At 44.4% G+C, this 12282-nt stretch overlaps 1 protein-coding gene across 2 annotated transcripts in view; it reads right to left on the reverse strand.

Moving 5' to 3' along the window:
- drosha (drosha ribonuclease III) overlaps nucleotides 1-12282 on the reverse strand; it is a 159217-nt gene that overhangs the window by 25992 nt on the left and 120943 nt on the right. For both annotated transcript variants that reach the window (XM_041184702.1, XM_041184701.1), the window contains 4 exons: nucleotides 11543-11684; nucleotides 9885-9967; nucleotides 7850-7953; nucleotides 5843-5935 (listed from right to left, as the gene is read on the reverse strand). In XM_041184702.1, the coding sequence (XP_041040636.1) occupies nucleotides 5843-5935; nucleotides 7850-7953; nucleotides 9885-9967; nucleotides 11543-11684 (422 nt within the window). The remainder of the gene's footprint in view (nucleotides 1-5842; nucleotides 5936-7849; nucleotides 7954-9884; nucleotides 9968-11542; nucleotides 11685-12282) is intronic.

Below are 12282 nucleotides of genomic sequence, written 5' to 3' on the forward strand. Positions count from 1 at the left end.
GGTAGAGCTGAGCACTACAGAACGTGTATCAGGCTGGACTGGCCTTAGCTGGCCTGCCTGCTTAAGATGGCGGCACGCAGCCAATCGTGAGCGGCGATCGGCTCCGCGCCCGCCTGCTCCCGCCCAGCTCGCCTGACATAGGTAAGACTCGGCCCCCGTGTATTTTCGGATGTAACTTTTCGTTTAAGGAGTTAAAATTTTAACCGTAGAAGATGAGGTATTGCCTGACAGGCTGATCAGCCACCCCGGGGTGAATGCGATTCAAACAAGCTTGGAGTCTATTACATTTAAGATGTTGGGGTCATGTTGACTTCAGAGGTTAACAGTTAGAAAGGTAAGATCATAAACAGAAATGTAGACAATGGATGACCAATCTTTGGGCCTTTTGGTGGAGACATGGCGCCTGCAATTTTTGCAGTAAGGGCAGGCTGGAGAGGTGCTTTTGTTTTGGGAGTGAGGGCTAAATTAGTTTAAAAGCATTCAGGGTGGCAAAACACATTTAATTCATCAGATCAAAAAGTAAATTGTATGTAAGGGATAATGAATCTGAACGTGAGGACGTCCCAGAGAATGCCATATTGTCATGGAGATGGTTGGCTCTTAGGGGAAGTCTCTGTTTTCAATTTACCTGGGCGTTTACTGAGCGGGTTTAGTTGCAGCCTGGATCTGATGTGTGCAATTTGCAGCTCACTGAGAGAAGATAGCCAAAAGCAAATGACAGTTAGGCCGGCACTGCAAGCAGAGAAAAAGCTAACTTCATCAATCACTGCATGGAATGCGGGTGAGGCTTAATCTCAGTTTGAATTTCATGAGGGAAAAGAAGCTGGAAGATTGTCCTGTTTGAAGCTATGTGGAAAAATCTACAGTGATCCTCATGGAGTCTTGTGGCAAAGTAAAGCAACCAACAGGTTAGCTTGGAAGTATTGGGAAGGCAAACTTGACAAGGGACGGTCAAGAGGTATTAAATGAAAGCTTTACCTCTGAGAATAGCTGGAATTCAGGAGAAGTAAAGTAGTTTCCAGAGGACTGTGGCATACATGTTGGTGGTCCCAACAGAACCAAATAAATCTAAGCTATCAGGGAGTATGAGAGAATTCTTGGGGGAAGTAAGGAAAAAAACTGACTGCGTGGCATACAGAGTTATAAACCATATTGTTAAGTTAATATTGCTTGTTTTGTTTAAGTGTTTTTATATTCAGTAAAGTTTGTTCTTGTTTAAAAACGTGAAATCTTGTGGTACAGTTCTATTGGTTAAAACAAGGTGTTCAGATTTCTCTTTGTATGTTCACAGTCCCTAACAGGATCGTAACAGCAGACACTAATTCTTTCAAAAGGTAAGAAAGTTTAATTCAACACCAAGATTCTGTAATAAAGCAAAATTCGGCAGATGCTGGAAATCTGAAATAAATACAGAAAATGCTGGAAATACCCACCAGGTCAGGTAGCATCTGTGGAGACAGAAACAGGATGAACGCTTCGGGTCTGTGATCGTTCATCCGGGCCTTCACAGAAGGTCACAGACCTGACGTCAACTCTGTTTGTCTCTCCACAGATGCTGCATGGCCTGCGGAGTATTTCCAACATTTTCCCTTTTCATTGCATGCTGTACAACACTCTGGTGAGATGCAGGTGGGCTGTTTCAGTGGGATTATGACTGAAGCAGAGTTACAGTACAGTGCAGAGAATGGACAGTCAATACTGCGCCAGGAACCCCGAGTGTGGGCGGACCTCAATTTCTGCTCCATTCAGTGCCGTCTGTATACTATATCAGCAACAAACTTTAATCACACACCCCACCTCCATCAGCCGAAAACTACCACTTGAAATGCTGCCCCTTGTAGGTGGAAATATAAACGGTAGTATTAAGAAGAATTTGTGGGGGTTCTGTGATCCACTCATTCTCCCGCTCTTACAATGTTAGTACGTAGCCTATTAAACCAAAAAAATAATGCAGACTGCATTTTCCCTTCCCTGAGGCAGACAGTGATTATAATCAGGAAATGGCATGGCAGCAAACTCAAAAGATTTTAAGCTCTTTAATTATGTTCTTCACAGAATAAGCTAAACTACCAGATCTTAATTCACCTATGAAAATGTGCACCTACCATTAAGAGACAACCTTTATTGCTTTTCCTTGTACTACATTTCAATCACAGCTCCCACAGGTAAGGAGCGGAGACCACAAACTAATCTCTCAGTTAGCTCTACCTCCTACAATTCCCCTCGCCATTAATTTGTCCTTTGAGCGAAATCTTACAGTATTGTAGCTAATTTTACTGTGGGCTGCTGAACCTCTGTGGCTGGGAGTATTAGCAAAATGAATTATTACTATAATTCAAATTCTGTTATTAACATTTTCTAGCAATGGTTCTGCAGGAAGAGGTATCTGCAATAATACTTCATCAATTTCCTTATATTGAATAAAATGTCATAGAAATTATGGGAAGGTTGCACAAACTACCAAAATAAATTCTGGCTTTTTTATTTAAAAGAAAGAGGCACCCTGTGTGAGGAGCTATGGCAAACTTAAATTTATGATACAAAATCAAATTACTGCGGAGGCTTGAAACCTGAAATACCTGCTCCCTTCTCACAGCTCAAGGCCCCCAAACACTCCTTCCAGGAGAATTTACGCTTCACTTGTACTTTTCTCAATTTAGCATACAGTATTCACTGCTCACTGGGGAGGCCAAGCACGGATTGAGTGACCGCTTTTGCTGACCACCTCCACTCTGTCCGCAAGCATTGACCACGAGCTTCCAGTTGCCTGTGGTTTTAATTCTTCACAGTACTCCCACTCTGTCCTCGGCTTCCTGCAGTGAAGCCCACACGTAAGCCTGATCTTCTGATAGGGTATTTTACAGCCTTCAGTTCAACAATTTCATATCATAACCTCTGCCACCATTTATTTTTTTCAGATGGCGGCTTTTGGTGATGCCTCTGTCTTTTCCATTTACACCTTCCCTGGACCCATCCTTTACTTGTCTCATTGCCATCTCCTTCTGCCTTGCACCATCATGTCCTTTGCTATTTAATCTCTCCTGCCTTCTACCCTATCACAAACCTTCCCTGTTGTTCTTTCCTCCCCTCCCCCCTTTTCCTCCTTCTCTTCCTACATGCTTAAAATCTGAGATTTCTCTCACTTGTTCCAGTTAATGAGGAAAGGTCATTAACCTGAACTGTTAACTCGGTTCCTCTCTCCACCGATGCCACTTGATCTGCTGAGTGTGTCTGGCATTCTCGGGTTAAATAACAAGCCTTCTCCCGGCCCTGTGCTGTCAGAATCAATGTGTCCTGCCAGAGTACATTCAACGTCTGACCATATTTGTGACAGTGAATTTAGGAGAGAAATCTCGTCTCCGGGTTCCACAAATAAAGAAAGATAATATCCTGCTGTTTAACATAGCAGTGCTCCAAGAATCAATAATTTGTGTCAAAGAAAAGGTTAAATCAGACAAGAAATTGCATACACCCACAATAGTTAATTATTTTATGCTATTGCTGCACAATACCTCTGCATGATTCCTGCCACAGTGGTGATTACAGTCATTATCTTTCAAATGGGTTATGATAAAGGGTAATTAAACATTCAAATGTTTCCATTTAAGATGTTCAATGTAGCTTATGCACTTTTCGCACTGTTCAAATCAGTATAAAACAAATTGGATATTTGTCAGGCTGTTTGGGCAGTTTAATATTAATAGTCGCTTAGTAGTACAGAACCTGAGTATTGCTGAAAAAAAGAGACATACTGTCAAAGATTTTCAGCTTGCACTCGATCAGGACATACAAAAATGGCAAATTTCAAAGGAAGCACCAATTTATACTACATGAGGAAAGGGGTGCTGATTGGTTGGCAATGTGGCTCTGATTGGTTGAGGCGTTGCCATGGCAAATGCACCAGGGAACTACAGTCCACCATGCTTTTGTTTATTTCCAAAAACGGCGCAATACCTGGACATACTCCTTTTTGCCTGCAAAGGACAGGTCCCCGCATGTGAATACACGTAGCTTCTAGAAAGCACAGAGTGAGTTACATTGTGAGCCCAACTGATGATCTTGAATTGGTTGTTAGGGCAATTCTTAGCATACTTGGGATTGTTCAGCAAGGGCAGATTGTTACATTCGGCGTCTGGCCACGCACTCGACACGCCAGAGGGTAAAGTGACACGCAATGATGTCGGGTGTGCGGCCCGTGTCTTCGCGAACGGCCGCGATATTTCGTTCGGCGGGCATGCGCCAGTGTTGGCTGCGCACCCGCTGATAGTTGAAAGGCCTATTAAGGACATTAACTAGGTAATCAACCTGAATTTTACCCTGCCTGTCCAAGCTTACGGTCGGCGGGCAGGCAAAAAGGCCAAGCGGCCTTTACATTTTTTAGGAAACCTCATCCAGGAGCGGGATGAGATTCCCTAAAGCTAACACTGATGAAATAAAAACTCTATTTTGAAAAGAAAAACATGCCCCATCTCATGTGATGTGACACAATCACATGAGGAGACACGTTTCACTGAATTGTTATTGTACTTCATCATTTTTTCAAAAAGCGATTAGATCTCCCTGAGGAAGCACATGCCAGGCCAGCTCTCCCTCCTCCCCTCGCCCGCACAAGTGGCGCTCAGCGCTGCCGCTCGCGATCCACGCAGGGCGGGCCCTAATTTGTCACGGTGCGGAGCCCGGGCGGAGGTCAGCTGTGCGATTGCCGCCGCCCACTCCCGCCGAGCCCGCCCAACAACTGGAAAGTCCTGGCCCAAGTTTTCTAATGCCCCTTTGAAATTTGGCATTTTTTCATTTGTCCCGATGAGTGCAAGGCAAAAAGCTTCAGTAGCGCATCTCTTTTTTGCAGTGAGGCTCGGTTTAATACTCTTAACGTCAGACTAATTTTTATGGATGCTGTTTTATTATGACTACCTGCACAGGGCAAAGTGGGGCCAGTAGAGTAGAGTTACAGTTGATTCCTGTCAGGAAAGTTAATGTTTACAAGGAACAGGGAGGAGAATCAATGCCACCACAGTAGAGAAGGTGAAAATGAAGTTTACAACATTCCCATCAAATCCAGCAACCCACTTGGGAACTTTGAAATTTGACAGCTAAGCTTGTTAAACCCAATCACCTGTATAAAGTTGCGTCTCTGCCAGACAACTTCCTTGAGGGAGGGGGTCTGCTAATTCCTGGCTAAATTTCATTTGGCAGAAATAATTCCGAAATAATTGCAACACACAATTCACAAAACCAGTCTACATCAATGCGACACATGCACAAAAACCAGCTCATACGTGTGAAACGCTCTTTGAAGATTTTAACGCAGGTTCAATGCCAAATCTTTTACTGAGAGAATCTAGAACTAGGGCTCACTGTTTAAAAATAAGGGGTCGCTCATTTAAGACAGAGATGAGAATTTTTTTTTCCTCAGAGGGTTGTGAGTCTTTGGAACTCTCTTCCTCAAAAGGTTGTGGAAGCAGAGTCTTTGAATATCTTTAAGGCAGAGGTAGGTAGATTCTTGATAAGCAAGGGGGATGAAAGGTTATCGGGGGTAGGCAGGAACGCAGGGTTGAGGTTACAATCCAATCAGCCATGATCTTATTGAATGGCGGAGCAGGCTCAAGGGGTCAAGAGGTCTACCCCTGCTCCTAATGCGTCTGTATGTATATACTCATATGTATGTACTGCAACTGTGCTTTTCTCCACCTTAGGTAAATCTACAACAATCACCGTGGTTTTGGCTTCTTGAATATAACAGGTGGTACTCCCTTTTTGGTTTGCCAGGCCACACAGCTCGCCGGGAACAATCGCACAAATGGCTCTCAAGGTAATGCTGCAGTGTTCAGAAATACAATCCTACCTTGGACCTGTACCACAGCCAATCCTTTCTCCTTTGAAATACACGGCCACTGTGTATGTCCTGGCATGGGATGGTCCCACTGTCTGAAGGATCCTGATAGGAAAGAAGGCACAATCTCAATAGTTCCAGTCTGAAACACGGTCAACAAATTGCATTCACGTAAAATCTTCGCTTCTGCCTAACTGGTAAAATAACTGATGTCTTCAACTTCTACAACATGGGCAAACCCGGGTTTTCCATTCACTACAAGCAGAAGGGAGTACGACTTCTCGTGTAATTAAGTCCTGTTGCACACAAAGGTAACCTCAACGAATGTTAAAGGGGGTGGTAATACAGTGCTTACATAATTGGGTTAGTAATCCAGAGACTTGGACTAATAATGATCCAGATCACGAGTTCAAATCTCACGATGACAGCTGGGGGAAATTTAAGTTCAATTAATTAAATAAGTCTGGAATAAAAAGGGTAGCTGCAATAATGGCAACCGTGAATCTACCAGATTGTCATATCAAGGGCAATTAGGCCTGGGTAATAAGTGTTCACCTGGCCAGTGACATTCACATCCCATTGAAGAATAAAAAATAACAATCAGTGGACCAACACCAACTTGCATTCACATGGCGCCTTTGATATCGTGAAAGTCTCTTCACACGAGCGTTACTACACAAAATGTGACACAAAGCCACATCAGGAGAGGTTTGGCAGATGACCATAAACCTTTATCAGAGGTGAGTTTTGAGGCGGGGGTTATAGAGAGGCGGTGGGGGTCAGTGAGGTAATTCCAGAGTTTACGGACTTTGCAGCTGAAGACACAGCTGCCGTGGGCGGAGGGATTAAATTAACAAAAAAAAACAGGGACGCACAAGAAGCCAAGTGTGAGGAGGTGCAAACCTGAGAAGGTTGCGGCGCTGGAGGTTACCGGGGTAAGGTAGCAACGAGGCCGCGGGTGAGTTTTTAAAATCAATGCGTTGGCCGGACCAGAAGCCGATACAGGTCAATGAACACGGACTAATGGTCGAGCAGGGCTTGATGTGTGTCAGGACAAGGGCAGCAGAGTTTTGGATGACTGTGGAGGGTGGAATATAGGAGGGGACACTGGAATAGACACTTCAGGATTCACATCAAACAACCGTTCATCTGTCAAACTCAAAACCTGTGACAGGGTGAGTTCTCTAGTCACGTACTGTAAAAATCTTTTATTTTGTTAACCTGTACAATGTCAAATTTAGCTCTGAGTAAAAACGTTCACTTTTGGTCAGGCTTTACAGCTGTGCTGACACAGTATCGATTTCCCATGAATGACCCCAGAGCGGCATCAGCATGGGAAAAACAATCCAGCCCATTTCCTCATTTCTCACTATTAATTCATCTTTAGAGGACTGGGATCCCAAAAACTGAATTAAATACAGGTCAGTAGTGTACGAGCGCCTTCCACTGACATTACGAGGAGAAACTTCTGTATGCAGCGAGCGGTTGGGATCTGGACAGCGCTGCCTGAGAGAGTGAGCTGGAGGCAGATTCAATCAAGGCATTCAAGAGGGAATCAGATAGCTGCCTGAAAAGGAAGAATGCGCAGGGTGACGGGGAGAAGGTTGTGGGTTGGGTTGGGGGGTGGGGGGGGTGAGGGGAAGGAGGGGTGCGGGGGAGGAGGAATGGCACTAGGCAAATTGCTCACTCGGAGAACTGGTGCAACACAATGGGCTGAATGGCCTCATTCTGTGCTGTAACCATTCTGTGACCACAATACTTTCCACTTGCATCTTTTTTCCCAGCTCCTTATCCTAATATTACATACCAAAATGTCAAAAGTTAAATGACTGCACAAAGAGCTCCAGTTACAAATAACGGAATATAAATACAGGTACACAATCCTTTTGAACCCATTGAAGTATATTAGACCGGACAGGAACGTAACATTTTCAAAGTTCTACAGTTGGTGCACAGAAAATATACCACGAGTACCCTGCAACAAAAAAAAATTCCATTCACACCACATATAAAACTCACTTGTACAAAGGGATGTCTGGCTCTTTCCCCTCTGTTCTAAGGGTCAGGCAACACTGCTGCAGCTGAGATTTGGGGTCATTCCAATCCTGGTTCAGGATAAACTCCTGCACCAACATAAAAGAGAGGTCATTAAAAATTAAAGCCTGTGCATGTTATTTGAGTTAACTATGGACTTGGTACATTTAATTACTTCAGTCTATCGTAACCTTTGTGCACTGAACATTTCGGCTTTTGTATTCCAACTGAGTTGCTGAAGACACAGGCAGTGTAGTACTTACAAATCAGTTTACCACTGACTTTTTACAATGTCACATACTGCTGTCTGGGGATGTAGGCACAAAGCACACTACAGGAAAATATAAAGTACGGCTATATTTAGAAAAAAATTAAAGAAAAAAAGAAACTTGCACTTATATAGCACCTTTAACAATCTCAAGGCATCCTAAATTGTTTGACAGCCAACGAAGTGCTTTTAAAGTATAGTCATTGTTGTAATGTAAGAAATGCAGCAAGCAATTTGCACACAATAAGAAGCAGATATCCTGTTCTTTTGTGATATTGGTTGAGGGAACAACATTGGCCAGGACACCGGGGAGAACTCTCCTGCTCCTCTTCAAAATAGTGTCTTTTACACCCACCTGAGACCTTAGTGTGACACCTCATCTGAAAGACAGCACCCCTAACAGCACAGTTCTCTCCAGTAATGCACTGCAGTGTCAACCCAGATTTTACTCAAGTCCTGGAGTGGGACTTGAACCCACAACCTTCTGACTCAGAGACAGAGGAGTGTGACTCACTGAGCCACGGCTGACATTTAAGTCTGTGGCCGTATTCTCTTTGTTTAAAATAGTGTCCACTGATGTATATCAGACAGAAGGCATCAGCGGTTAATACTAAAAGACTCAATAAAGCAAAATCCCTATGTTTACAAATGGCAAGAGAAGCATGAGTTTATTTAATTTAATAATAGCTTTGCTCAAGGATGCATGGGTCTGGAAATGCTCCGTGGTATTATCCGAGAAACAAACATCCCTACAACTGGAAAAGGGGCCACGACGCACGGAGCTTAAGGGTAGGAATTCCTGCTTGCTGCATTGGGTTTTTCAGTGGAATTAGCCGGAAATCTGCCAAACCAGCGGAAAAGGTCAAGGAATTTGAATTGTAAATTATCTCGCCTCCGTGAACTTTTGTGCTAGTTTAAAAAGATTGTGCAAGAAGCTGGGACTTCCTCCCGCAAAACTGGCCACACCCTCAGGTCAACTTAATCACCACTGCGAGTGTCTGTTAATTGCATCAGTTTGTGGGTCTTCAAGGAGGCTCTTGGAATTAAACTATTTTTTTTTTAGGTGCTACAATATTTATGGGCACCTGTTCAAAGATTTTAAATGCATAATTCACTCAGAAATTGATCACACCAGTGTAACTGGTAAAGGGTTCTGTATTTTGAAACTCATTTTCAGTTATGCAAAGGTAAAATACTGCGGATGCTGGAAATCGGAAATAAAAACAGAAAATGCTGGAAAATCTCAGCCGGTCTAGCAGGTCTGTGGGGAGAGAAACAGAGTTAATTGTCATACGGGCTCGAAATGTTAACTCTGTCTCTCTCTCCACAGATGCTGTCAGAGCTGCTGAGTTTTTCCAGCATTTTCTGTTTTTATTTCAGTTATGCAAAACCAGGTTACCTACGAGAGGTGGACTCGACGCTGTGATTAACCATGTTATTTTTTGGTGATGCAACCACTTTCAGTTGTATTAATCAAACTGCACCAAGTTACCACCCTTAAGTACCACATCAAGAAGTAATAATATAACTATGTGGAAATAAAAGTTGCATTCAAATATGTTGCTCCACTGCACTGCTTCATGGAAGATTTTATATTTGGCGATATGCAATTAAGTTTTGCAGAAATTTGAGTTAAAAAAAAACACTTCTAGTGCAATACTGAGTGAAACTTGCACCCGGATCGTTGATGGTAACCAAAGGGGAGGCAATTTGCTAAGAATTTTATACTAAAGTGAGGTTGCACGTACTGACCTTTAATCGTGGGAAGAAGCATACATTCATGAAGGTGCGGACATAGTCCAAATCCTGGTCGATATAAAGTGCAGCTATGAATGCTAAATAAAATAAAAACATGTACTTCAACACTGATGCACTTTTAACATTTATTCTCTGGAGCACATATTAAATTTGATCTTAGCTGTTGGGTGCATGGCATTTAATTAAAAAAAAAATCGCACAGATCTGTTCAAAGGAAGTTTGGCCGAAGCAGGTGAGTTTGAGGATACCGTGTCCTTGGGATAACGTCACTGCTCAAGTGCAGTCTGCCATTTGGATGGCCCTACTGAACAACGCCTCACTGACAACAGCAATGGCACATCTCACGCTGACAGGGGTGCGACAGTTAAGTAACTTTTCACTGTGCCTGTATCTCCACGGGCAGGATTTTCCCCTCGGCGTGCGGGTGACTGCATGACATGCCCAAGCATAAAATAGCGCGCGATGAGGTTGGGCGAGCGTCCCCGATGTCATTGCGTGATATTTCGGTCGGCAGGCGTGGGTGAGAGTTGGCAGCGGGCCCACCGACAACGAAGGGGCCTATTAAGGCCATTCATGTATTGATGAACCTGGACTTTTAGCCGCCCGTCCAACCTTGCAGTTGACGGCTGGGCAAACCAGCCAGGCGGCCTTTGGATTTTTGAGGAATTATTTTTTTAAAAAAAAACACAAAAATGTTTGGGCAGGACTTTTATAATCTATATGTTTAGGTGAGTGAGTCCCCCGTGTGTGGACATTTTTTTCTGCATTTTAAAAATCTTTATTCGATGGTTTTAAATTCTCCAGCTCCCTGACGAAGCTTCAGGAAGCTTTCATTCCGCGCTCTACCCGCGCCGACTTCCAGCGCGCGCCCTCTCCCCCAACCACCGCCCACCCACCCACCCCAGCAGCGCTGAACATTCCAGCGTGAAATTGCAGTCAGGGGCCGATCACGGGCGATGGGTCGTTTCCCGGTTGCTCCTGGGACCCCACCCACCCCCCCCCCCCCCCCCCCCCCACCACACCCCCACCACCCACCGTGCCCACCCGACCATCTCTAAATTCTGCCCCGTGTCTTCAGTTGCTTGGAGAGGCTCTTTAGTTGTCAAATATGTATTTTTGTTAGCCGATTGTTCTGGGAACTGCCCGTTCACTTCCTTACAGAGTCCTGGGGGAAGATTGCAGCTGGGGTGTATAACATTCAGCAACCGCTCCCCCCCCCGCCCCCCACCCCCCCCAACCTCACGCAACCCCCACCCAATCCCCCATCACTGGCATTCCCCTCTATCAAGGCGTCAAGTCATCCGGCAAGGAATGTGGGACTATACCTAAACGCACTGAAGAGGTGAAAAAGGGTAGATTGTTTTCTGGAGTTATCGTGCACAGATGGTTGTTGCTATATCACATGTGTCATCCTGGGAAGAGCCAGCCCCGTCTTCTGCAAAATTCAACCCAACCGCTGTACTTGTGATTTCACAAAGCTGGGACACGGCTTGTGAACGGAGCCAATGGGTTTATTAGTTAAAAGGTGTGTGAAATAAATGAGAATGAAACTTTGCCGCGGAATAGATTAATTAAGAAAATGGTTTTGCAGCGTCAGAATGCGATGTTCACATTATTTGTCACATTTTACGCCAAAGGGAGCATGCACTCACATTCCAAAAGGTCAGCGAGTGTCTTAGTGCGCAGTGTAACAGGTCTTTTGGTTTTGTCATTTGTGATCGCAAAGTCCTGCATGCCCAGTTCTTCTGCCACTTTGGCTTGAGTCCGGTTATTGACCAGGGAACTTCGTAACAGCTACAAAGAAAACAAATCACAGCAGAACATGGTTATCAGTCCTTCCTTCCCACCGTTACTTCTATTCTGTGCAATTGTTCTCCTTTATTTGCCCACAGGGTGTGAATGCCACTGGCTAGGGCAGCGTTTATTGCCCACCCCTACTTTCCCTTGAGGTGGTGGTAGTGAGCCGCCTTCTTGAACCGCTGCAGTCCCATGTGGTGTAAATGATAACTTTTTAAGCACAATACATCATTCTGGGTACTTGAGGAGGGGAACAAACTTGCAGGGCTCTGTAGGGAAATGGGACTGACCGGATTGCTCTACAGGGAGCTGGCATAAGCCCAGTGGGCTGAATGGGCTCCTTCGGCGCCGTAATGACTCTATGTAAGACTTTCTTAAAAATGAAATAAACAGAAAATTCTGGAAATACTCAGCAGGACAGGCAGCATCTGTGGAGAGGGTGAGACACAGTTCCACTCACCCCGTGAAAGGGCAGGCACAGCGTAAGTTCTCACAGCAGCACCTTTTATTTAGAGAAAATGAATGGAGCTAAAGGAGCTGTTGTTCAACGTGAGAACAAGTTCAGCCAGGCAGAAGGGTCTGGGGTCTTGGAGTA

This window comes from Carcharodon carcharias, chromosome 3 (assembly GCF_017639515.1).
Source record: "Carcharodon carcharias isolate sCarCar2 chromosome 3, sCarCar2.pri, whole genome shotgun sequence".
Taxonomy (NCBI): Eukaryota; Metazoa; Chordata; class Chondrichthyes; order Lamniformes; family Lamnidae; genus Carcharodon; species Carcharodon carcharias.